Source organism: Acomys minous (assembly GCF_964271855.1).
Source record: "Acomys minous genome assembly, chromosome: 16".
NCBI classification, from domain to species: Eukaryota; Metazoa; Chordata; class Mammalia; order Rodentia; family Muridae; genus Acomys; species Acomys minous.
The window spans coordinates 39,283,189-39,309,278 of NC_140498.1; the positions used below are offsets into that span (position 1 = coordinate 39,283,189).

A 26,090-nucleotide genomic window follows, 5' to 3' on the forward strand; every position below is an offset into this window, starting at 1 on the left:
CCATAAATCTGTAAGACCAGAGGCTGCTGGTTTAGGAGCAGGATATGCAGCCATGCTGGATAAGGGGGGTTTGGGGGAGTCACAAGGATCCTGCTGAGCTCAGAGCAGGTGCTCCAAGGCTGGCATGTCAAAGTCTCTCTCTACCAGGACACACAGGAGGCTTATTCTCTTGGAGAATAGAGCCAGGGACACCAGACACCACCGGGTGCGTGAGGGTGGAGAGAAGCAAGGAGCTAATAACAAAGTCCTCTTAGCCCAAGCCTGTTCTGAATGTGGGACCTTGGCACCCCCTGGCTCCAGCTACTGGCAGACAGGATCCCTAAGCACACATCTGCTCTTCACTGCACAACTGTCAGGTCAAGAGACTTCCAGAGCCGCCCCCAGCCCAGCAGCTCCTCTACAAGCCCTAGTTCTCAAACCAGAGTCACAGAGCCTTCTGCAGCATCTCAGAGGCTTTCGTAGGGAGCAAAGGGACAACCAAACTCATCAATGTGTGGGAAAAGATGTAACTAGACTGAAAAGGACCCTGAGAACACCAGAGAGCTCCAGACCTCCCAGACATCCCACCGCTGAGAACAAAGACCAGGTTCCTGCTCTGTTGGTGGGATAGCCAGACCCCAAAGAGCTGCTAGAAATTACAGATGGATGGACATAGTAGAAAAGACAGGAAAACAAAAGTCAAGGAAATCTTCCAGAAAATAGAGCATAAAAGCAAGTTTGATGGGGAAAAATGGGAAGCCTGGACAGTTACCTTAGCAGTCATTCTGGCCAGTATGGGTCAGGAAGGACAGGATCTGGGCATATGGAGCAAGGTAAACAGGGAAGGGCAGCGCCCAGCACCAAGGATGGTGGCCACAGCAATCCCTAAGCAGAGAAGGCACCCTGAGAACAGCTAGAGGAAAGGGTTGGCCATTGCAAGCTCCTGGGCAGGGGTCAAGGTTAGCTTTGTGAGATTTGGTTTCATAAACCAGAACAAAGGCCCTGACTTGTTGACCACACCAGGACCTTAGCCAATGGTTTTATTCTCATGAGTGGAGCACGTGTTATGACCTCCTTGCTTCAGTTTCCCTGTTTGGTGTTTATCTCATAAGATTAAAAACTGTGTTCAGATCTTGGGGGAGGGGCAGCACTTCTCTGGGTTCCGATGAGCTAGAGGGCTGTGAGGACAGAGCCAAGCTGCTCGGTGAGGCTTCAGATTCGCTGGGTAGTGGCTGGAGCAGCAGACCTCTTAGCTTAGAGAGCCTTAGCACAGATGAAGTGGGGCCTGAGGGGGACAGCTGGTCCTCTTTGGGGGCTTGTCTTAGCTGATTAAAGAGAAAACGGTTTTTAGGCAGAAGGGGAAAGTGAATGGTGCTTGTCGAGTGTTAGAGTAGATAAGCATCCTGCCGACCCCACCAATCCCCTTACAGGGCTGTTCAGACTCAAGCTTGCCGGTGGCTCTGCCAGCCTGTGCCCACATGCCTGCTGTCTCCCTTGTGCTTGGATCAGGCCCCATTCCAGGTCACTGCTCTGCGTCTTCCGCCACACTTCTCCACCTCTCTGCCCCCTCCTTCTCAGAGCCTACTTACCCTCAAGCCTTGGATAATTGCTCCTTTTAGAACCCTTCCCAGCCAAGGGCTCCTTCCCTGGTAATCTTGGCATAACATGTTAATGCGGACTGTCATTAGACCCTGGAGCATCCATTTCTCCTACTGGACTTTGCTCTCTGTGGATGCTTGGTGTAGAGCCCCTCAGAGCTGTGTGATGAGCAGTGGAGGCAGTGAGGCCCTCCTCACTGAACCAGGTGTGAAGACATTAAAATCATCCAGGTCCAGCCAGGGAGAAAGGCCCAGATGTTTCTGGAGGAAACTCCAGGGACTCTCATTTTCTCTTTTTCTTTTTCTTTTTGTTTATTTATTTATTTATTGGCTCTCCTTTTCTTTTTCTTTTGATTTGTTTATTTATTATGCACATCAGATCACATTATAGATGGTTGTGCTCCACCATGTGGTTGCTGGGAATTGAGCTCAGGACCTCTGGAAGAGCAGTCAGTGCTCTTAACCGCTGAGCCATCTCTCCAGACCCCGACTCTCATTTTTTTAAACAGCCTTGGCCTGTAGCTCAGCCAGGCTGGAAGACAAGAACTCTAGGTAAAGATGCTTTCCAGAGTGAGGAGAGCACTTTTCACTTTCCCAGTTTTGGGAGGAAAAAAAAAAAAAAGGAAACTGCTAGAGGGTACTTAAACAAAGCCCCCTGCCACTGACCCCTGTGACCTCAAGCCCCAGGTTTACCAGGCTGTACCTGTACTTTCTGGCATGAGAGCTCAAAGTCTAGCTCGGTGGGTTCCTGTGATTCCATTCACGTGTAGTTATGCAGCCCCACATACCTAGACTGCTCCTTTTCTTTTTGAGAGGACTCGTACTGTAGCCCAGGCTGCCTTTGAACCCAGCCTCCAGAAAGCTGTCATTACAAGCATGTGCTATCGCACTGGTTCTTGGTAGCTGTTTTGTTTTGTTTGTTTGTTTGTTTGTTTGGCTGGTTGGGTTGGTGTTTTGAAACAGGGTCTCTATGTAGTCCTGGTTATTCTGGAGCTTTGTAGAGCAGGCTGGCCTTGACCTCACGGGGATCCGCCTGCCTCTGCCTCCAGAGTGCTGATGACTCCCACATTTCCTGGGTGCAACAGAACTGTTAAGTGTAAGGGGGCAGGCTAGTGGCTGACAGGAGGGTCAGCTCTTCTCTTGAGATGCTTGGCCTGGTTCCCAGAGCTGCAAACCATCTCCGTGTCAGAAACTTCCAGGCCCTCCTGGTGCTGGGGCCCCTCTAGGTCTACTGTTAGAGCACCACAAGTGTGTTTCAATCTGAAAGGCAGGTGTGTTGGCTGGGGGAGCCCTTCAGTGTCACACAAGTCAGCAGGGTCCGTGGCAGGGGCCACTTGATAGCCCAGCTGAGAACAGGCCCATCTTTATACTGTGACAGCATGTTCTCCTTGAAGCTCTTCCCAGGTATCCGCCATTGTGCTGCAGTACTGCTCTCTTGGCAGACTGGGGCCACAGCACCATCTAGGGGCAGCTTGGGAGCCAGGCAGTCGCTTTCCTCAGGGATGAGACTGCGGAGTCCAGCTCAGCCAAGGCTATGCTGCAGGTCCTGCTGATCCGTTCTCAAAGAGGCCAGTCAGCAATCAGCACAAGATGTGGTGGTACACACCTTTAATCCAAGCACTAAGGAAGCGGAGGCCGCCAGACCTCTATAAAAGGTCTCTTTAGTTCAAGGACAGCCTGTTCTACATAGTGAGTTCCAGGCCAGCCAGAGCTACATAATGAGACTCTGCCTCAAAATTAATTAATTAATTAATTAAAACAAAAGTAAAATCACTGCAGTTGTGTCCTCACAAGTTTCTCTTGGAAGCTGCGGTTGCCAGCATTGAACTACTACCAGAGCTTACGGAAAGGTGGGGAAAGGGTACAAGAGAGCTGTGACCTGGCCTAGCTGTCAGTCCTGCAGGTGTGCTTGCAAAACCCTTACTTTATATCATAGAAATAGTGGAGTCAGAGGCAGGAGGATTGCTGCAAATTCAAGCCAGCTACATAACAAGTTTCAAGCTAGCCAGACTTCATAGAAAACCCTGTCTCAACTGGGTAGTGGTGGTACACGCCTTTAATCTCAGCACTTGGGAGACAAAAGCAGATAGATTTTTGTGAGTTTGAGGACAGCCTGGTCTATAGAACAAGTTCCAGGGCTGTCTAGAAAAACTGAAAACCATGTCCTAACCATAATTACCAAGTGCATAGCTCAATAATACCACACATTTGTACATTTGTGCAATCATTATTTTATAGCCCTCCCACTGGGAGAATAGAAAGGTCCCGTGTTCTATACCTCACTCTCGGGTTTGAGTCTAGCCGTCTAATCCAGCACATGGTGGTTAGCACAGGCTTCTGATTTGGCTTCCTGATGGCTGCCTAGTGCCTCCCAGTTTCTTGTGCTTGTTGACTATTGCTGTCTATGTCTTTTGTTGGGATAAGGTTTTGCCCGTTTTTGAATTGAGTTGTTTTATTATTCAGTTTAAGGAGTTCTTTATAGAACCATAGGTATAATTTGCAAATGTTTTCTTTTGTTCTGTATGTTGCAATTTTTCATTGCGCTGTAGTGTCCTTTAACTAAGTTTGGATGCAGTTACTAGTTGATCAGGCAGAAAATAAAGCTCCTGATGCCTGACGAGGATGCAGAGATATGCAGGGATGTGGGCACACAGACATCAACACCCACACGCTCAGCAGGATGTGCAGTGGGTGTGCAGGTGTGCTTGCGCACCACATTCTGTGAGTGGTAACTATACATGTTCAAATGCTCATTTCCAAGTCCTCTTGGAACAAAGTTAATTTTGTTCTGTTTTAGATGGGGTTTCCTGTAGGTTAGGCAGCCTTGAATTTACTATGCAGATAAAGATGACCCTTGGCTTCTAGAGCATCTGCTTCCCACATGGTGAATTACAGATGTGTGTCATCACACCTGGCTTGCAAGTATTGTATATGAAAAGTAAGAAGCTGATGTCTCAGATGGGCGTGGTGGCGCACGCCTTTAATCCCAGTACTCGAAGGCAGAGGCAGGAAGATCTCTGTGAGTTCAAGGCCAGCCGGGTCTACAGAGTGAGTCCAGGACAGTCAGAGCTGTTACACAGAGACCCTTTCTCAAAGCAAGCAAACAAACATAAAAACCCTAAGTAAATACCTTCCTCTTGATGCTGCATTGGTACCCGAGAACTGTGATGAATCCAAGAATTAGGAGGCACATTATTCTTTGAGAGTTCAACTGTAGGAAGGTCACATCACAGTGGGAGCGAGCCATTTCTCTCCACGCCCATAGCCTTTAGAGAGACTGGTATGGCCTGAGTGCCTCTGATGTCCCATCTGACCTGGGCGTCTGCCTTGCTATGACTGCCATACAACATGAGCTAGGCTTGTGCCCTGAGAAAGCCATAGCTGAAGTCTGTGAGCACCCTCCTCCTGCTGCTGCTTCCTCAGGGGCATTGTGGGATTTGAGGAAGGGTTTATTTTTTTTCTTTTCTGCTTTGCAATACAGACTTGGGCAGGAGGACCTCACAGTGAAGCCAGTTGCTGATGGACACTCTCACCCTCTGCTTCCTCACAGGAATCGACTATAAGACTACCACCATCCTACTGGACGGACGGCGTGTCAAGCTGGAGCTCTGGTGGGTTGGTGGTCTCATGGGGCATGGAAGCCAAGTGAGGATGTACCGTATCTGCAGTAACCATTTAAACAGACTCTGTTCAAACTGCACAACGAGCAAAACAAAAAGTCCAGGATGTTTTGTCTTAAAGCCTCCTCCAATTTGACTCATAAAACCTGTTTCCATGGGGATGGAAAGATGCTCAGAGATTAATAAGAGCTCTTGCTGCTATCTTTGAGAGGACCCAGGTTCAGATCCAGCATCCATCTGGCAGCTTATAGCCATCTGTAATTCCATTTCCAGTGGATCTTACACCCTCTTCAGGTCCCTTATGGGCATTGGGCATGAATGTATTGCTCAAACACATAAAACTAAAAATCAAAAAGGAACCAGCTGTACACATGCCTTTAATACCAGTAGCCAGGAGGCAGAGGCGGGCAGAGATGTCTGTGAAGGGCTAGAGAGATGGCTCAGTGGATGCTTGTCTAGAGGATCTGGATTCAATTCCCAGCACTCACATGGCAGCTCATAACTGTCTGTGACTCCTGTTCCAGGGATACAGCACCCTCACATATACATGCAGTTAAAACACCAATGTACATTTTTTTTAAAAGTCCGAGTTCAAGGCCAGTATAGTCTACGTAGCAAATTTCAGACTCTGTCTCAAAAATTGGGGGGCGGGGAGAGGGTGTGACTGCGCCTCTCATCCTGGGACTTCGTGTCCGAGCTGCTGACCCTCCCTGTGTGTTTCAGGGACACGTCGGGCCAGGGCAGGTTCTGCACCATCTTCAGGTCCTACTCCAGGGGAGCGCAGGTAAGACCAACACTGTGTGTTGTTCGGTAGGTGCCTCTCCTGATTCTTTCTGAACCTGATCGCTGCCCTGCCAGCTCCCTATGCACTCTACTCCCTTTGATGCGTTCTGTTTTCCTACAGTGCTGGGGATTGAGCTCTGGGCCCTGTACATGAGAGATGAGGGTTTCGCTACTGAGCTGCCTCCTTGGCCCTTTTCTCCCAAGTATGTTAACATCTGGACGTCAGGTCTCCAAAGCCCAACTGTATAGGAAAGATGTCCAGAGCTTTGGAGCCTCCAGTTCCAGGCTGCCTACGTGGGAGGCAACTGAGTCTGCCTCTGGTGCCCCTGTAGGAGTCCTTGCTGTTCTCGTGGTGCCTCCGGATGTGAGCTTAGCCGCTACAGTGCACTCTCTAAGCTGTTAGAGTGCAACTAAAACCAAAGGTCCCTCACCACATCTCCCTCCTACACAAGTTGTGCATCCCTAAAAGGTGTGGCTGGATATGAAGGTGACCTGGGCTGATGACAGCCTGCGAATGTGAAAGATGGGCTCTAGCTGATTGTCTGGACAGGAAATAGGCTGTGGGATCTTGTCTTCCTGTAGAAGAGCACCATGCATTCACAGCACCATGCATGGTATGGATAGCTTTTCCCTGTCCCTGGGATCCTTACATGCTTTCAGATAGCCTTTTTTTTTTTTAAAGATTTATTGATTTATTATATATAAATGTATTGCCTGCATGTACACGTACAGGCCAGAAGAGGGCATCAGATCTCATTATAGATGGTTGTGAGCCCCATGTGGTTGCTGGGAATTGAACTCAGGACCTCTGGAAGAGCAGTCAGTGCTCTTAACCGCTGAGCCATCTCTCCAGCTCCAGATACTCTCTTTTATCCCACTGAAAACAGAAGATGGGGCAGTAGTTAAGACCTGTGTGAGGAAAACTGCTTTAGACCCTGTGCTGCTTCCACATTGAGGGTGTAAATGAAAGCTCAATTCCATTTTGATGCACCCCAGACTTCTGGAAGAGCCAGAGCATCCCCTCATGCCCCCCAGGCTCAGACCCTACTTCTAGACAGCCAGGAACAGCCTTGGGAACAAAGGGGCAGCCCCTGAGGCAGAAGCATAGTCTGAGCTCTAGGTCCTTTCAGAGAAAGATGGAAGAGTGAGGAGCATGGGGCTAAGGGTGAACTCTGCAGGCCCCTCTTCACTTCTCTTTTCTTAAAAATGTATTTATGCTGGGCGGTGGTGGCACACGCCTTTAATCCCAGCACTTGGGAGGAAGAGGTAGGCGATCACTGTGAGTTTAAGGACAGCGCGGTCTACAGAGCAAGTCTAGGACAGCCAAGGCTACACAGAGAAACCTTGTCTCGAAAAAAAAAAAAGTATTTATGTGAGTGGGTGTTTGCCTGAGTGTGTGACTGTGCACCACACGAGTGCTTGGTAGCCACGGAGGTTAGAAGAAGGCCTCAGATCCCCTGGGACTGGAGTTAGACGTGGGTCTGAGCTGCTCAGGGGCTGCTGGGAATCAAATCTGAGTCCTTTGGAGCCAGTCCATGCTCTTAGCCACTAGCCCATTTCTGCAATCCTCTCCCTGATTTTTGAGACAGGATCAAATGAGTCTCAAACTCCGCAGGACCCTCCTTCTGCCTCTCAACTGCTGGAGTTACATACAGGAGGCACCATTCTCTGCCTTCTTTTCTTTTCTTTTACTCTCTTTGAGACAGGGTTTCTCTGTGTAGCCTTGGCTGTCCTGGACTTACTTTGTAGACCAGGCTGGCCTCGAACTCATAGCGACCCACCTGCCTCTACCTCCCAAGTGCTGGGATTAAAGGTGTGCGCCATCACACCCGGCCCCCCATTTCCTTATAAAAGGGGAATGATGAATATGTTTTACATCTACATTTTTTTTCTTTTTTCTTTTGCATTGAGAAGAGAGAGAGAGAGAAAGAGAGAGAGAGAGAGAGAGAGAGAGAGAGAGAGAGAGACAGAACAGCACTTAAGAAGGCGAGAGTGTGGGGCTCAGTGGACAGCCTGTGGGAGTCAGCTTCCTCCAGGCATCCAACTTAGGCCATCAGCCTTGGCAACAAGGGCCTTCACCTGCTCAGCCATCTTGCAAGGCCTACATTTGTGGACATAACATATTGCCTTCCTTTTGCTTAGTAGTGCCTTCAGATTCTGAAATTAAAAATAAAAAAGAGGCTAGGGAGATGCTCCGGTGATTAAAAGCACTTGTTGCTTTTGCAGGGAACCTGGGTTTGATTCTCAGCATCCATATGATGACTCAACCATCCTTAACTCAAATTCCAAGGGATCCAAAGTCCTCTCTGACTCTGATGGGCACCAGAGCACAGCCATACACACAGATAAGGCATTCATACACATAAAATAAATCTAAAAAAAAATTTACCAAAAAATAAGTTTGCAAGAATATGAGGGGGTGGTTATCTTATTGGTTACAACGCTAAAAGGTTATTGGGGGAAAATGAGAATGGCTGCTCAAAAATAGCCTGACAGGGTTTGGTGCTGTGCAACAAGAAAGCCAAGAGGAATGGAGGTGGATGTAGCAAGAAACTGATCAGCCAGCCGCATCTGCTCAGTACATGGGAACTGAAAACATGCACTTCAGGACTCTGTCTCGGTCCTCAGCTGGGGGCGGGTGGCGGATGGGGTGGGACGGGACTGTCTATGCCAGTTCAAGTTTTTCAGAAAGCAGTGTTGTTTATGTCATTGATTTTGAATCCTTTCCACAGCATCTAGCACCACTGGTTCTCTTTCTACTCGGCCTGTTTCTTCTGGTAGGTTCTTAGTGTCTGTCTCCTGGCTGAGAGGATCTAAGAACATACCCTGCACACAAATCTTAGCTTGTATCTGGAGTACCAGGCTCATTCCTGTGGCTTTGCCCTTAGTGCAAGCCCCTGCATTATACGTAGGAACACTAGCAATGAGATGGTGGCTTCCTACATAAATGTGCCACCTCAAACAGGACAAACTATCTTAACAGGACATGTTTTCCTGCTCTCCTTCCCTTTGTCAACCCAACAAGGCCGTCTGAGTCCCTCAGGGTCTGGGTCTTACACATAGCACAGTCAAAGGCCAGTGGCCTCGCACTTGATTTTGTTACTTGTCACATTGTATTGTGGCTGTTGCTAAATCCATTTATACCTCACCAGTGGCCAAGCTCAAATGTTTTTATGGTTGAATCCTGAGGTGGCGTTTTAATTTCTGTAGATCTGTGCTGCCTCCTGGGTCTCTCTGGCTTGGTATATGGAGGTGATAAGACAGGCCTGATAGTGTCTGCTGGTAGGGCCACACCAGTGCCAGCAGGAGGCGCTGTCCAGCTGGGCTTGGCTCATTTCCCTTAGATCAGAAGTATGTGGTCAGATGCTCTGTCTCTGTCCTTTAAGGGCAGAAGTGGATTTGTTTACATGGAGGTGTTTCTTCGTGAAGTAGTAGAGGATACATGCTAATAGGTCATAGCTGAGGACACCAGCATGCCACTTGGCATCTGGCAGGTATGAGAGAGACAACACCAGGGTATGTGAGGTAGACGGACAGGAGGATTTAACTCCAGTTCTACTTTGGGAGTTAGAATAACACAGATCACAGATACTCATAGTGTCTCTGTCTCTCTCTCTCTCTCTCTCTCTCTCTCTCTCTCTCTCTCGTGTGTGTGTGTTAAATGCTTATTTGTTTACATTTATTTATTTTAGGGGAGAGTGAATAAGGGGAGGTCAGAAGACGAGTTCTGGGAGTCCATCCTCTTCTTCCTCCACCATGTGGAGCTCAGAGATCAGGTTCAGGTTGTGAGGCTCGGCAGCAGCAGCCATCTCCCAGCTCTGTGTATTTATTTTTGAGACAGGGTATTGGTCCAGGTTGATCTTTAACTACGCAGCTGAGACTAGCCTTGAGCTGCTCTTCCTGCCTTTACCTTTTAGGTGATAGGATAACAGGTGTGTGTAACCAGGATGGGCCTTTTTCCTTTTTTCTTTTTCTCTTTTCTTTCCTTCTTTCTGACAGGGTCTCACTATGTAACACCAGCTGGCCTTGGTCCCAAAGCAGTTCAACCGCGGCCTCCCAAGTGCTGATTTATAAGCATGTGCCAGCAGGCCCAGCTTAATCTGGAGGGTTGTTGGTTGGTTGGTGGTTGTTTTGAGACAGCATAAGACAGAGTCTTAGTATGTAGTCCTGACGGGCCTGGAGCTTGATGTGTAGGTGAGGCTGGCCTCAAATTCATGGAGATCTGTCTACCTCTGCCTCCTGAGTGCTGAGATTAAATGCCCAGTTTTTATTTTTCAAAGGTACTTTAGAGTGCCAGGGAGACGGTTCAGCCTGTAAAGTGTTGACCACAGAAGCATGAAGACCAGAGTGTGGATTCCCAGTGCTGGGGAGGAAGGGACAGGAAGATTCCAGAAACTTACTGGCCAGCAGGTCTAGCCAAGTTGTCAAGCTCCAGGTTCAGTAAGAGTCCTTGTCTGTCTGTCTCTCCTCTCTCTCCTCTCCTCTCCTCTTCTCTTCTCTCCTCTCTCTCTCTCTCTCTCTCTCTCTCTCTCTCTCTCTCTCTCTCACACACACACACACACACACACACACACACACACACACAGCAGAAGGTGATCGAGGAAGTCATCTGACGTTAACACACCCACACACAAGGCACTCCACATCTCAACTATATGGTGTTTGTATGGGTTGGGTGCATTTTTTTGTCCAAAACTCATCAGTGTCCTTGTCTCAACTCATACATTTTCTGATATATAAATTAAGTAGTAGGGACATGGCTCAGTAGGTAGTGCTTACCATGTAGGCATAAGACCCTGAGTTCAGTTCCTAGCACCCATTTAAAAAATGGGCACTACAGTGAATACCTGTAATCCTAGTAGTTCAAGGCTAACCTGTCTATATAGGGAGTTCTAGAACAGCCAGGTGTATATATAGTGAGACCCTGTGTCAAAAGAAAACAACAGTAGTTAGTGCTGGGTGCTGAGGCACACCTCTTTAATCCCAGCACTCAGGAGGCAGAGGCAGGTGGATCTCTGAGTTCGAGGACAGCCTGGTCTACAAAGTGAGTCCAGGACAGCCAAGGCTACATAGAGAAACCCTGTCTCGAAAAACCAAACAAAACAACAGTAATAGTTGTAACAGTAAGGAAACTACTCTTAGGCCTAGTCCCACTTCCCAAATGTATATGTTAAGCTGAACACAGTGTACACATGCAGAGGCAGCCCAAATGTTTGTCACAATAAGATACAAATGCTAAGACCAGTTAAATAGATGTGTGTAGAGTGCCACCTGCTGTTCAGGAGGGGCTCGCTGAGCTCTCATGTGCTGACAAGATCTTGTCACATTACAGGAAAATCTAGAAGACACTGCAAGGGTCTACATAGTGAGTTCCTGGGAGACTTCAGGGTCTCAGTTACTCTACAGTCATTCCTGGTTGGAGCAGGTCACCAGAAAGGGGAGCTTGCGTCCATGTCTTGGCATATAAGTGGTCTAAAAATCAGCATTATCCGATTTTGTCATTAGAAGGGCAGGATGTGTAGGACAGCCTTTCTGTCTTTCGTCTTTTCTCTCTGAGACACAGTTGGTGGCTTGGAGGCTAGTAAGAACGAACTTCGTTTTGCTTCTCCGCTGTCTTGCCTGCAGTTCATCCAGATGACTCTGAGAGCAAAGCTGGGAATGCTTTGGCCAGGAGGGGTAGCCAGGGCAAGGGCAGCCTCCATAGGAGCTCCTCTTCCAGGAGGTGGCCTTCTGCTTACTTGTTTTTAACTATAACACAAATGCTGGTTACAGCAGAAAGTAAAGCATAAACAGGAAATTAAAAGCCATCCAGCTTCATACCATCTGCCGATGTTTGTGTAAACTTCCTGTACAATGTGCCATTTGTTTACATAACTATGGGAATCTATTTCCCACTTGACAACTTACTATGCACATTTACTGCGATCCGCTGTAGTTACTCAGAACTTTGGTTCTTTTGTTGCTTTGCCATGCTCTGGATGGAATACTCCAGCCCCTTACCATTGGGCGTCTCCTCCCCATCTCCCTTCCTCCTGCCTACTCACGTTGTGCCAAGATTAGAATCCAGGGCCTCAGGTGTTCTAGGCTGCAACTCCGCCACTGAACTACATTCTGTCTGCCCCACACTACCTCACCCCATGGGAAAAGGAAAACTTTCATTGCTAAAGCGTGCGAGGTGAGCTCTCCAGGGTGGTCTTTGGCACACCTTTGAGTAATCCTCAGGAGCCAGGTTACTACATGGTATGACACAATAGGTGGCACTGGCCCCTCCAAAGCTCGGCCTCCCTCCCTCCACAACAGATGAGAACTTTCTTCCCTGTGCCCAAGCAACAGGCTAGATATGTACTTATTTATTCATTTTGGGAGGGAGTAGGGACTATAATATTGTTGGTTGGCTTTTGTCTTTGTTACTTAGTTACTGTTCTGTTGTTATGGTAACTTTTTTATTGGGGACTTGTGGGGCTGGAGAGATGGCTCAGAAGTTAAGAGCACTGCTTGCTCTTCCACAGGTCCTGAGTTCAATTCCCAGCAACCACATGGTAGCTCACAACCATCTATAATGAGATCTGGTGCCCTCTGCTGGTGTACATGCAGGCAAAACACTGTATAATAAATAAATAAATAAATCTTTAAAACCAAAAAAGAAAAAAAAGAATGCCGGGTGGTGGTGGCGCACGCCTTTAATCCCAGCACTTGGGAGGAGGCAGAGGCAGGTGGATCGCTGTAAGTTCGAGGCCAGCCTGGCTACAAAGTGAGTCCAGGACAGCCAAGGCTACACAGAGAAACCTTGTCTCAAAAAAAGAAAAATATTTTGTTCCTCCCAACTGTTAGCATATAAACAGCTTCACAAGCCTGCCTCCAGGCTGCCTGCCAACCTGTGATGTCATCTCTGCCACCACCAGGTTTGTGCCAGATTATAAAAGGGCCAACGTGTCACCTTGTCGCTCTCTCACTCCTGCACTTCTCTCTCTTGCACTTTCTCTAAGGGTGTCCCTTTTCCCTCTCTCTCCCTCCCTCCCCCCTCCCTCCCTCTCTCTCCTCATGGCTCATTGAGGCTCTAACTCCTTTCCCCTTCTCTTCTCTCCATATCCATATCTGTTGTGTGCACTCTCATTTTTATATTTTCTTTTTTTGGTTTTTTGAGACAGGGTTTCTGTGTAACAGCTCTGCCTGACCTGGACTCACTTTGTAGACCAGGCTGGCCTTGAACTCACAGCGATCTGCCTGCCTCTGCCTCCCAAGTGCTGGGATTAAAGGTGTGCGCCACCATGCCTGGCTAATGTAATTTCATTTTTTTTTTTTTGAGAGAAGCGTGAGTCTTTAAAAAATATGGAACGCTTCACAAATTTGCGTGTCATCCTTGCGCAGGGGCCATGCTAATCTTCTCTGTATCGTTCCAATTTTAGTATATGTGCTGCCGAAGCAAGCACTGTAATTTCATTTTTAATGAGATTTAATGCTTGAGCCAGGCCTGCTACCCACCTCTGGGTAAGATGCCTTTGTCTCTGCAAGACCTACGCAATCCTGAGTTTTTCAGAAATGGCATTTCTGCTACCCTCCTCCTGTTCCCATCTTTCCCTTTCTCTTTCCCCCTTCTCTGACCTCCCTGTCTGAGAACCTGTGGAAAGAGGAGTGAGTAATTCCATAGGTGGACTCTGCTGAACCTCATTCAAAGTCAACTCAGAATGAGAGGCAGATTTGCAGTGTGCTCAACATCGCCCCTGCTGGATAGTGGCCCCGCTGGGATGTTTGAGGCAGATGGAGACAGCCCAAAGCTGAGCTCCCAGTAATTGGTCTCTAAGGGATGTGGCAGGAAAGGCCCTGTAGCAAATCCTGCATAGCCTGACTAGAGCAGCTCTCACTGACTCCTGCTCCTTGAGTGACTGACATCCTGCTGTACAGGTTTGGAGTTAGGACACTCAGAGCTGCCTCCATTCAGCCCCAGGTGCCCCCAGGGCGGACTTTGCTGAAGTACAGACTTCCAGCATGCTTGGCTCTCTAGTGAGTTCTGTGGCTCTTCACACCCCTCCCCCGACCAAAGCTTAGCCTGTGTGACTTTCGAATGCTTTCAGAGGACTGCCTGTGACTGGCCTGCATTTTAAAAATTGTTAGAGTCAGTTCTGCCCCAGCAGAACTCGGGGGATGGATAGGATAGCATTTGTGGGCTGGGCCGTTTGACTCCACGAAGGTCCCCTCCTGCTGCTCTCCTGTTGGATGGCAGGTACATTTCTCTCCTGCAGGTTATGGCCATGCTCAGGATCTATAAAGTCTTCTAGGCCATATTCCTAGTCCTGCCTAGGAATTGTGACAACTTCCATCCAGTAAGTTTCTCCTGGGAATGGGCCCAAACATGCCTATGGGGTAACCTCCTTCCATCCCATTCGCAGGGAATCCTCCTGGTGTATGACATCACCAACCGCTGGTCCTTTGATGGCATTGACCGGTGGATCAAAGAGATCGATGAGGTGAGTGTGGGTTTGTGCCCCTCCAGGGGAGATGGTAGGCACCAAGCTGTGATTGGGGTGCCTTCCTTCCTCTGGGAGTGTTGTTCAGCAGTAAACTGGATACCAGGTTTACCTGGTTCTATCCAGACCTTCCTGCACTTGCTCCATTTGCAGAAGGCAGGCCCTGGAAGCCCTGCCTATGGCCCCGGGGGGGGGGGGGCAGTGCAGGGGCGTGTGACTGTAACTCTGCTGAGTTCTGAACTCCTCCTAAGCACGCACCTGGTGTTCCCCGTATCCTGGTTGGGAACCGGCTGCACTTGGCCTTCAAGCGGCAAGTACCAACGGAGCAGGCCCGAGCCTATGCAGAGAAGAACTGCATGACCTTCTTCGAAGTCAGCCCCTTGTGCAACTTCAACGTCATTGAGTCCTTCACTGAGCTCTCCCGTATCGTCCTCATGCGCCATGGCATGGAGAAGATCTGGAGGCCCAATCGAGGTGGGGTGAGGCTTACGATGTTAGCTGGTAGAGTTACGGGGCCGATGGTGGAGCTGCAGGCATTGATAGTGGGGCTGGAGTGTAGGTGGTCTCCTAAGAGCTGCAGGCACCTGGACTGCCTGCCCAGACCTAGAGCAAGTCAATTCTTTCCTTGCCACGCTTTGAGAGCAGAGCTCGGGGCTGCACCTCCGCAGCTGTAGCCACAGAAGCAGTTTGTGAGCTCGGCAATGTCTGTATTATTGTCCATGCCAAGCACTTGATCACAAGCCTCCATTTTGACAGCCATACTCTCGGGGTACTTTCTAATAAGGTTCACTGCTAGGCACAGCGTCGCCCTACGATGGAGCCACAGAGGAGAACAGGGTAACCAAGCCCCTCTCTTGGGCCAAAAGACTAAGTTAACCTCCAACCAGAGCTATAGTGAGGGCTGCATTTCAAAGGTAGTCTGCCTCCTCACCCACCCCCAGTCTCTTTAGAGCAAGCTGGGCAGACTGGCCTCTCCCAGCACCACTCTGTAGTTTGCACTAAGGAGGCAGGAGATGGGAGCCACCCAGGGGACAGATAGTGGGGCATCCAGGATCCCTGAGCTGGTGAAGCCACCAGGAATTTTAAGACTCAGCCAGGCTTTACAGGGAGTTGTGAGGGGCATGTAGCTCCCCTAACAAAACCTCATTATCTGTCTGTTCCCCCCTCCATCTTACCCTCCCCTCACAGTCTTCAGCCTGCAGGACCTCTGCTGCCGTGCCATTGTCTCCTGTACCCCTGTGCACCTCATTGACAAGCTCCCACTACCTGTCACCATCAAGAGCCACCTCAAGTCCTTTTCCATGGCCAACGGCATGAACGCTGTCATGATGCACGGCCGCTCCTACTCCCTGGCAAGTGGGGCCGGGGGCAGTGGCAGCAAGGGCAACAGCCTTAAGAGGTCCAAGTCCATCCGTCCCCCCCAGAGCCCACCTCAGAACTGCTCTCGGAGCAACTGCAAGATCTCCTAGCGGGACCTGTGGGTTCCGCCTGTTCAGACTCGGGGCTTACGCTGGAGCACTCCTGGCCAGGCGCTAGGCCCTGCTGCGTGCAGGAAGACTTGGCTACACAACCCTGCCTGGGTCTCTCCAGGCTTTCCTCCACATGTGAGCTAGTGGAAGGGAGGGGCGTGCAGGAGAGAAGATGCTCCACAGACCAGGCAGCAGGGCTGCTGGTGCTATGGGGACCAGGCCTGAACCAGTCCTGGACTCCAGGCTGGAAGTGAGCCTGGATCCCCTTTATTTATATGGAGAACATTTTACCTGTTTTGTACATTTTTAAAGGGCTGTCAGGGAAGCCTGGACGCCCCTCATAGCCACATCAGCCGTTGGGGAAGCTCAGGATGTCAGGGAAGGAGGGAGGAAGTAGTGATGGAGGGTTTCAGCGTGGAAGCCAGATGATCTTTGGATTTATAAATACCCTGCCTGGGTGTTGATGTTGCTCAGAGGCCAGTGGGAGACAGATGGCCGGGGTGTACTCCGGATGCTTCTCAGCAGGCTTGGCTCCAGCTTCCGTTTCTGTCAAAAGTGGTTGGTATGCTGGACATAGGCAAGGTTTTGTTCCTGAGACCTCCTAGGAGAGGAGAAAGTTGGTGCACCTGGGAACCGCACTTACATCCCTCCCCATTGTGCCCTGGCACTTTGGTGATGTTTACTATACACTCAGCATCTCCAGGTTGAGGCTAAAAAGCTTTCTGCAGATTTAAGTGCTTGGTGGCCTCCAGTATCTGGGCTTTGGGCACAGGGCCTAGGACCTCAGTGTCTAGCAGCTTGTACTCATCAACCTTACCGGTGTTTCGTAGCTGCTCCTTGCCCGTTGTGGCCCTTCTGCCTATAAGTTCATGTCACTGGAATCTCTTCGACCTGTTTCTTAGTGACACTTTCTGGAACAACAGCCTCAACTATAGGATTGGACACCAAGCCCCTCCTTAGGGACCCACTGGCTGGAGCAGCTTCTGAAGCCATGGACTGTTTCTCCACAGTGCTCCTCCTACCCCAGTCTGCTCTAGTCGGCCTTTTCCCCTGTGGGGATGTTGTCCCCAGTGGATATCCTATGTGACTGCCCCCCTGTCCTTGCCTGGTGACACAGCCCTCAGGCACGCTGGTGCTTCACTCTACCTCCTGCCCTCAGGGCCCTGGCCATAGCAGGAGCCATGACCCCTTGCTGGGGACCTTCTTAGTGCACATTTCCTAAGACCATCTTGCCACGGGTGTTACTAGGGCACCGGTAGACGCTGCGCCAGCCTGCTGTTCTGGGAGATTGGGTTAATGCCTGTAGGGACAGGGCTCTGGTTGTGGGAACTGCCTGATAAGCAGCAGCCCCTGGGACCCTGGCCCAGAGGCTGGATACAATCAAGCATCACCTTTCCCCACCAGTCCTGTTGCTGTTGACAGAGACCTTTTCTCTGGAATCGCCAATAGAATGGTATAGCCTTTGAGGACCGGGATTGGCCTGCGTGCACACCATCAACACTACCCTTGCTGCTGTGGACTCCACCATTCCTGGGTCTTTGTTCTTACTTCTTTGTACAGTAAATGTACTTCAGCAGTGAGCTCATGTCTTTCTTTGGTTGTGGTTTGTGGGGGTGGTAAGGGGTGTCTGGCAGGAGCCAGCGCCGCTTTGTGCCTGCCACAATGATCCCAGGCTTTGTTAACTCCTCCGCAGCAGCTGACCCTGCTGACCTACAGCCATCCATTCTGGGTTCACATTCCCAGCCACCAAGCAGCCAGGCCTGGTTACAAGCCACACTGTTTCCTGGGGTCTAGCACCAGGCAGCCTAACCATTCACAGAGTCTTTACTCATAGTCCGTCCATGGCAGACCATCTCACATAGTTCACCACAGCTTCAAGGACATCTGCAAGTGGGACCTGGAGCTGCTACCTTTAGCAGGAAAACACCTAGCTGGTTATAGGCTCTGCGGGGCCCTGCTCAACCAAGGTTATGTTTGATACACTGGAAGGCAAAGCTGAGTGGAACAGGACAGTGCAGTTCTTCACTCTAAAAGTGGCCTCTGCCTTAGGTGCCACCTGCCCTTTTCCTTAGGCGCATCCTGGGCCTGTGGCCTGACGATCCCTGCCCCCTCATCACCAGGAGCTGGCTCACCCACAGCTCTTTTGTAAGGCAGCAGACTCAGGCGCCTGGTAGCCATCTCTTGATCTCCTGACCAGACCAGGCTCTTATTACCCTGCCTCCTGGGTCAGGAGGTCAGACAGAGGGTCACACAGACTTTTTCCTTCCTGTCTCTGAGAAAGCCACTCCCTGGGGACCTCTGGAGCCACAGAGAGGGTTTGGAAAGGCAGATTCCAGGCAGGGCCTTTGTCTTGCCACCAGCTTTGATCTCCCTGCCCTCCCCCACAGTAGTGGAGCCTCTAGTCCAGTTAAAGAATGGATGCTGGCCCTCGTGGTGGGTTGTTAGGGCAAGGCTTGAATGTACTTAGATCCCTGAGCAACATCTAGGATGCCTGCTCTTTGAAAGATGCACTTGGCCATCCCTTGAGACAGCCACATATCCGGCCCTATGTGTGGTCAGTTCCATGGCTTCTCTGCCCTTGTCTATACTGTGTGGCAGTGACTGCTGTGAGGCTGGCTGTGGCCAGTGCACGTGGGTCATGTTTCCACCCAGATCTATAGCCTTATTTCTTTTGTATCCGCCTTGCCCATTTGAACTGAGTAGCATAGACCATGCCTAGAAGCCAGGAGCCTAGTTTTAGAGAAACAGGTGTGTCTGAGAGGACAAATCCTGCTGAGTTGTGCCGTCAGCTGGTGAGATGCCAAAGCCTAACAGGGAGGTCACTGTGTCCTTACCTAGTCAAACTGGCCTGGAATCTGCTGTGTAGCGCCCTGGGTTGGCCTCCATCTGGGTCCTCTTGCCGCCGCCACCGCCACCCCCACCCCCCCAGTGCTGGGATTACAGGCAAGCACCACCACATCAAGCACCCTAGCAGGTTTTTTATTTCATGCCGAGACCTGCTGGCAAGTGTGACACTTAAAGGGGACCGGAAGAGAACAGAACCCCTACCACCTGCCAGTGGAAGATGTGCCTTGCCTGTACTTGTGACAGGTGCCATCCCTGACTGCCTCTGGAGAAACTCTTGGCTAGTAGTCAGCTAAGGCTGGAGTGAGTGCCCGCGGCCCAACCCCACTGCACGGGAGAATAAGGGGTGAGGACAAAAGCTGAAATTTGCCAGTCCTGCCCCTCCTCCCTGAGTAGAAGGTGGGAGGGTCTTTTAAGGAGACTTTGATCCCTGCTGGGCTTCAGCTTGTAGAGGGAGGGGCTCGGGTTACAGCGTCCCCCTCCCTGATTTAGCTGGCCCTTCCCCGCCCCTTGGTGACCCTAGTGGTCAGTTGCTCTGAGCTTCAGGGCCTCTGGCCCCTCCCCACCTCTTCCTCTTCTTCCATTCTCAGTCCTATGCTGACCAGAGCCTGGGAGCCACCCACAGTGTTTGGGAGAGGGCTAGCCACTACTTTGTGGACAGGTTCTGGGAGGCCCCAGAATACCTATCCAGAGTTCCAGAGAGGAGCATCAGCTGTGAGCGCCAGCCTTAGGGGAGTCCAAGAGTCCCAGGAGAGGGTCCTCTTGAGGCAGGGGTAGCGATCCTAGGCCCAGGACCCTGTTGGGTGGATGCCTGTAGGGAGTCCTGGCTGGTGGCCACACACTCCCACCCCCTGGCCCTGTGGTCCCCATGCCTGCCCCACAGCCACTCCTGCCTCTGTTCTTTGTCTTCGTGCTCATCCATCTGACCTCGGAGACCAACCTGCTGCCAGATCCTGGAAGCCACCCTGGCATGTGCCCCAACCAACTCAGCCCCCACCTATGGGTGGACGCCCAGAGCACCTGTGAGCGTGAGTGTACCAGGGACCAGGTGAGCACTGGCATCTCATGGGCTCCTGGGCCCTCCCTACCCTAGCTTTTTTGGCAGTGGGGGAGGAGGGGTGAGTAGATCTCAGCACTAGGAGTCGGCTTCCTCCAGGGTTCCTCCACACTGATTTGCGGCCATGACCTATACACGGGGCTCAAAGGATACCTCCACCTTTTTGCCCTCTGAAGAAAAAGAACATCTCCAATCCCTGGACTGACTGATCCTCTCTGATGCTGTCTCTAACCTGCCTGAGTACCACTTTTTAAAATTAAGTCGTGTGGACCCAGGCCTCTGACCTGGGTCCCTGCAAATGGTACCACCCTGCCCTAATCTGCCTGTCTGTAGTCCTTTTCTCATATCCCAGACTGGGAAGGGGACAAAGAGCTCCCAAAGTGGTGCGCCCTCTGATGGCAGAGAGCAGCTGCCTGCACACTGTTCCACCCACACAGTGGGAGTGCTAACAAGCCTGCTTGTTGAGGATTCAGTAGGGTTGAGTACGTGACGCTTGTGGCCTTGGTGCTCATACTGTTCAGAAAGCACTGTCACCATCTCCCATAGGGAAGGAGGCTTGGAGAGAGGCACCTCTTCCAAGGGAGGGGGTAGAGAGGCCCGGTAGTGCATGGGCAAGGCTGGGAAGGGGTCAGGTCCCCCCTAAACTGTCCCTGTCCCTCAGGACTGTGCAGCATCCGAGAAGTGCTGCACCAATGTGTGTGGGCTGCAGAGCTGTGTGGCCGCCCGCTTCCCCAGTGGTGGCCCCGCTGTACCTGAGACAACAGCCTCCTGTGAAGGATTCCAATGCCCACAACAGGGTTCCGACTGTGACATCTGGGATGGGCAGCCAGTTTGCCGCTGCCGTGACCGCTGTGAGAAAGAGCCCAGCTTCACCTGTGCTTCTGATGGCCTCACCTATTACAACCGCTGCTACATGGATGCAGAGGCCTGCCTGCGGGGTCTCCACCTGCATGTTGTACCCTGCAAGCACATCCTCAGTTGGCCACCCAGCAGTCCAGGACCGCCCGAGACCACTGCTCGCCCAACCCCCGGGGCTGCTCCCATGCCACCTGCCCTCTACAACAGCCCCTCACCACAGGCAGTACACGTCGGGGGAACAGCCAGCTTCCACTGTGATGTTAGTGGCCGTCCACCACCTGCTGTGACCTGGGAGAAGCAGAGTCATCAGCGGGAGAACCTGATCATGCGCCCTGACCAAATGTACGGCAACGTGGTTGTCACCAGCATTGGGCAGCTAGTGCTCTACAATGCCCAGTTGGAGGATGCAGGCCTGTATACCTGCACTGCACGTAATGCTGCTGGCCTGCTGCGGGCCGACTTCCCCCTTTCTGTTTTGCAGCGGGCAGCTACTCAGGACAAGGACCCAGGTGTCCTGGCCCTGGCTGAGTGCCAGCCCGACACACAAGCCTGTGTTGGGCCCCCTACCCCTCATCATGTCCTTTGGCGCTTTGACCCTCAGCGAGGCAGCTGCATGACCTTTCCAGCCCTCAAATGTGATGGGACTGCCCGGGGCTTTGAGACCTATGAGGCATGCCAACAGGCCTGCGCACGTGGCCCCGGGGATGCTTGTGCACTGCCTGCGGTTCAGGGCCCTTGCCAGGGCTGGGAGCCACGGTGGGCCTACAGCCCACTGTTGCAGCAGTGCCACCCCTTTGTATACAGTGGCTGTGAAGGCAACAGCAATAACTTTGAGAGCCGGGAGAGCTGTGAGGATGCTTGCCCTGTACCACGCACACCACCCTGCCGTGCCTGCCGCCTCAAGAGCAAGCTAGCTCTGAGCTTGTGCCGCAGCGACTTTGCCATTGTGGGTCGACTCACAGAGGTCCTAGAGGAGCCCGAGGCTACCGGTGGCATTGCTCGCGTGGCCTTAGACGATGTGCTCAAGGATGACAAGATGGGCCTCAAGTTCTTGGGCACCAAATACCTGGAGGTGACACTGAGTGGCATGGACTGGGCCTGCCCGTGCCCCAATGTGACAGCTGGTGATGGGCCACTGGTCATCATGGGTGAGGTTCGTGAAGGTGTGGCTGTGTTGGATGCCAACAGCTATGTCCGTGCTGCCAGCGAGAAACGAGTCAAGAAGATCGTAGAAATGCTTGAGAAGAAGGCTTGTGAACTGCTCAACCGCTTCCAGGACTAGCTTTGCTCATTTTCCCCATTCCTGCCCTTCTTCCTGCTGAATAAATGTCTGTACCTGAGGGATCCATAGCCTCTGGTTCCCTTCTGGCTGCACACAGGCGCGCACGTGAAAACACACACACACACACACACACACACACACACACACACACACAGTCTCTTTGGTTGGAACGCTGTGACTTAGATGGAGCTCCAGTTCCTACTGAGGTCACCAAGTCACTCTTGGCAGCCCTACTGACCTACAAGTTTCTCTCCAGGGACATGGGAAGAAGCCAGCCCAGCTGTGGTTCAGCCACCCTACCACCCCCCAAAACCCTAATCTTCCCCCAGACCAATTCCCTTTGCCCTCTCCCAGGTATTCCCAGCAAACAGTGTGGTGTAGACAGCCCACAAAGGGCTGGGAAGGCTTTATTTCAAGGCCCACTGGGCCCAGGTCCTTTGCAGTCCTGTGGCCACCAAAACTAGGAGGGGCTAATTAATCCCAAGGACTGACCCATTGAGGGAGGAGCTGAGGTCTAGTTTGTACCATGACAGGGCCTTCGACAGAGATGCACGTTCCAGGGGAGGTAGAAAGGTAGGCTATTCTTTCCGGAAAATCAGGCACTTGTTGTTGGCTGGCATGTCCACCTGGAAAAATGCTTTGCTGGAGTGGCCTTTAGTCACAGGGAGACTACCCACCCCCCACACTGCCCTGCCTACCATCCTCTCCAGGACCAAGCCACTGGCCTGGCCTAGTTCCTCCAGGAGGGCTGTGTCACGGAGCCCCCACTCTGGGTTCCTACAGTCGGGAGGGAGTGGAGGTCATTTGTAGAGTTGAGGGTACCATCCAGCCCACCTGCCCTCTGAGCCATGCCCGGTCCTACCCAGGTCTGACCTGCATCTGAGGGAAAGGTCAAAGTCCACGTTGCTCTGGGGAAAGATATTCCCATTGACTGCAAAGGGCTGTGGGAACAAGAAAACACGATCCATAAGCCCATGGTCAGTCGTTCCCATAGGACTGTTTGCAAGTTATGATCCAGAGTATGGAAAGAACAACCTCTTTCTGCACTCATGAAGAAGCTGGGACTCCGCCCCGGTGCTTCAAGGGATGGGAAACACCTAAGGCTGCTAGGCACCTCTTAAGGTAGGGTCACTCACCCCGTAGGTGATCAGTACAGCCTTGGTTTTGAGCAGGTGTCCTGCTGCTCTGAAGAGCCCCTGAAGAGAGGGAGGCAGGGCACAATAAACTGGGAGCTGGAGACTCAGGACTCCCCTCTCCCCCCAGTGTGAACGCTGGGTTCCACAGTGGCCCCCACCTCAGTGCACTTCTGGGGGCTGATGTGGATCATATTGATGCAGAGCAACAGGTCCAGCGATCGCGGCGGAATCCCGCCCCATTGCTCCCAGTCCCAAGTCACGTCCAGGTACAGCGGAGCCTTCACATTGGACAACCCTTGGGCTTGCGTGGTGGCGACAATGCTGTGGAGAGCAGCGCGTGGGCGAGGGCCGGGCAGGCCCCCCAATAGCTCAGGGGCTAAGTGCTGAGGAGCAAGCAAGCCGGGAGCTGGGAGCTTTGTCGACCCTGAAGCCCGTGGCTTCCACTGTCTCAGTCCTGAACCCAGACCTGGGCCTGCCCTCTCTTCCGGTCCGTAAGCCCTGCCTCCCGTTCAGCCCCAAGAAGACATCACGCCGCCGCACCTGTCCAGACAGCGCTGGTCCACGTCCGACGGCTGCCACTCGGCGTGCGGGAAGGCCTGTGCAAAGTGCGCAGCATGCTGTCCCGAACCCGAGGCCACCTCCAGCACGCGGACGCCATGCTGGGCAGGATCCACGTACTGGCGGAGCACGCACAGGATAGGCTCCTTGTTTCTTTCCGCAGCTGCAGCCACCAGCATCTCACCCGTGTTGCTTAGCCCAGCTAGGGGTGCGCGCGGGGCATGACGGGAGCTGCGGTGCTGCTTCTGCGCAGGGCACTTCGGGAGTTGTAGTCGTGCCGACAAGCCTCCTGCTGCAGGATAACTGTCAGGAGGCCTCTCAACTTCTTAAAGGGTTCGCACCCGGGAGACAGGGTCCGGCGGCCAGGCGTGGCGTTGACTCCAGAAAGGAAACAAGGCTCGAGTAGAGGATGTGGTTTGTTGGAGTCTTCTAGTCTAGCACCTTGTTAGCGTCAGTGTTTTCAGTCACTTTAAACATTCCCTTCTTGCGTTTGTGCTACACCTTTTTAAAAAGGGCGCTTCAAAAAAAAGGGGGGCGGAAGGGGGCCGCTTCGATGACAAGAAACAAAACATACGTGCGCCGCCCGGGAATCGAACCCGGGTCGCAAGAATGGGAATCTTGCATGATACCACTACACCAGCGGCGCTGTTGTGCATACGAGCGGTCTGCAGGACTAATGAATTGTGACGCAAGCAGGCCATGGTTACAGCATTGCGCATGCGTCTTTTCCACTGCCCTTCAGTTCTCTGTTAACAAGTTTTACAGGACAGACTATCCCACAGGGTCCCAGAGTGCTACTGGCGTCCGAGACAAAGAAGAAAAGGTGGTGGACGCGAGGTTTATAGACAGCAGGATTTTTAGTTCCATGCCATCGTAACCATAGCAGTCGCGATTACGTGGAAATTATGACGCCTCGGTCAGGTCCTGACTTTCAAGACGCCAGGCATTGTGGGCGTGGTCGTTGTGGGTATCAACCGAGTGGAGCCCGGCGGTCCCAGAAGCCGGACTCCTCAAGTCTGGGACAGCTGGGGCTCAGATGAGCTTGAAGTGACACTGAGGCGGCTGGCAACAAACAGCCAGGCGTCCGCGGAGAGATAGCAGGAGGCAGTCAGTGACCAGAGAAATGAAATTCGAGGCGACGAGTGCAAGAGAACTTCGGAGGGCGTTTGAAGGCGTCCATGTATGTCTCAGAGGGCCTGGATTTTAGAAAATGCTCGAAACACGCCCACGCTCCGTTATCAGCAGCTAGTTCAAGGCTTGCATGGGCTACTCTTGGTGTAGCATACTACACACTGCTGCTCAGGATTGAGCATGGCTCCTGCTTGGGGTTGCCGTTGAGATGTCTGTCCAAGGTGTGTCCAATCAGCCGAGGTGGCCAGGGATGTGAGTAGTTAAACCATGTAAGTGACACGGCCTAAGGATGGAGAGTGATGGGAGGAAATAGGGCGACCACTCTAGACAACCTCTCTGAAAAGTGATCAGTCTGGACTCAGAAGAGTCCCAACACTAGGGACGGTGGATTGCTATGGGTTTGAGGCCAGCCTGGTTTACAAAATGAGTCTAGGACAACCAAGGCTACACCTGCTCTGAGCAGCCCCTAACAAGTAGTTTTGATTGTCTGATATTGGAGGTGACCCTGACTGATTTCTGCACCAGGCTCTCCCATTTACTGCCTCAGCCTCTGTGTATTGCTTGCCTTTTCATTAGATTATTCACGCAATTTTTGGGGGGGGTGGGGGTGGGGGGTGGGAGGGTGACTTCCATATATCCAAGTTCAGAAGAAGTCGAGGATGGATGGCCCTTTCTTTCCTTCCAAGGGACACACTATTCTGGATCTCCGATCTCCAGGAGAGCTGCAGGAAGAAGGACTGTGACAGCCAGGGAGCTATTTAAACGCCCACTGGGGGCCTGATGGCAATGGTTGGTGGCCAGCCAGCCATGGTGGCAGACGCCTTTAGTCCCAGCACTCAGGGAAGGTGGATTGCTGTGTGTTCAAGGCCAGCCTGGTGTACAAAGTGAGTCTAGGATAGCCAAGGCTACACAGAGAAACACTGTATCGGAAAACAAAAACAAACAAACAAACAAACAAACAAACAAAAAACTTCAACTGAATCCTCTAAGCAGTGGGTGAAGAGAGGAGGGGAGAGTGGGCTCAGGGGACATGGGGACAAGCCTGAGACTGATCTTCCTGCTTCCCCTCCCCTAATGAAGCTGCTTTAGAGAATGGTGCTCAACAAGACATTGAAGGGCCAACACTTCACCTAAGTACCGAGGGCAGCCCTTGGCACAGATGCCATCAGATGGTCTTTGCTTATAGTAGGCCTGTATGGGTACCTACTTCCTGTAAAGCCTGAGTGCTCCATGCTGGCCAAGGTCTGGTCTGGACCCTGTGAGATGGACTCTCCTTGGGGAGCCCTGGGGAGCTGAGTTGTTGAGGTGGG

At 51.8% G+C, this 26,090-nt stretch overlaps 3 protein-coding genes across 3 annotated transcripts in view; 2 read left to right on the forward strand and 1 right to left on the reverse strand.

Moving 5' to 3' along the window:
- The window catches only part of RAB40C (RAB40C, member RAS oncogene family), a 40,525-nt gene extending 23,031 nt beyond the window's left edge, over positions 1–17,494 (forward strand). The window contains exons 3-7 of the mRNA XM_084763108.1: positions 5,128–5,188; positions 5,921–5,981; positions 14,368–14,445; positions 14,697–14,919; positions 15,634–17,494. Of these exons, the coding sequence (XP_084619234.1) occupies positions 5,128–5,188; positions 5,921–5,981; positions 14,368–14,445; positions 14,697–14,919; positions 15,634–15,914 (704 nt within the window). The 3' untranslated portion in view covers positions 15,915–17,494. The remainder of the gene's footprint in view (positions 1–5,127; positions 5,189–5,920; positions 5,982–14,367; positions 14,446–14,696; positions 14,920–15,633) is intronic.
- Positions 17,495–19,548: 2,054 nt separating this feature from the next.
- On the forward strand, positions 19,549–22,208 carry WFIKKN1 (WAP, follistatin/kazal, immunoglobulin, kunitz and netrin domain containing 1). Its single transcript, XM_084763081.1, has 2 exons — positions 19,549–19,806; positions 20,477–22,208. The coding sequence occupies exons 1-2, from the start codon at positions 19,627–19,629 to the stop codon at positions 21,953–21,955; spliced, it is 1,659 nt and encodes a 552-aa protein (XP_084619207.1). The 5' UTR covers positions 19,549–19,626; the 3' UTR covers positions 21,956–22,208.
- Positions 22,209–22,328: 120 nt separating this feature from the next.
- On the reverse strand, positions 22,329–24,294 carry METTL26 (methyltransferase like 26). Its single transcript, XM_084763116.1, has 6 exons — positions 23,632–24,294; positions 23,250–23,412; positions 23,092–23,151; positions 22,829–22,896; positions 22,654–22,732; positions 22,329–22,581 (listed from the first exon to the last, which is right to left on the reverse strand). The coding sequence occupies exons 1-6, from the start codon at positions 23,826–23,828 to the stop codon at positions 22,534–22,536; spliced, it is 615 nt and encodes a 204-aa protein (XP_084619242.1). The 5' UTR covers positions 23,829–24,294; the 3' UTR covers positions 22,329–22,533.
- Positions 24,295–26,090: the final 1,796 nt, after the last annotated feature.

Coding starts and splice junctions, on each gene's coding strand:
- WFIKKN1 (XM_084763081.1), top strand. CDS start 19,627: ATGCCTGCCCCACAGCCACTCCTGCCTCTGTTCTTTGTCTTCGTGCTC. Junction 19,807..20,476: donor GTGAGTGTACCAGGGACCAG/GTGAGCACTGGC, acceptor CCTGTCCCTCAG/GACTGTGCAGCATCCGAGAA.
- METTL26 (XM_084763116.1), bottom strand. CDS start 23,828: ATGCTGGTGGCTGCAGCTGCGGAAAGAAACAAGGAGCCTATCCTGTGC. Junction 22,897..23,091: donor CTGTACTGATCACCTACGGG/GTGAGTGACCCT, acceptor TTGTTCCCACAG/CCCTTTGCAGTCAATGGGAA. Junction 22,733..22,828: donor GACCTTTCCCTCAGATGCAG/GTCAGACCTGGG, acceptor TCCCGACTGTAG/GAACCCAGAGTGGGGGCTCC.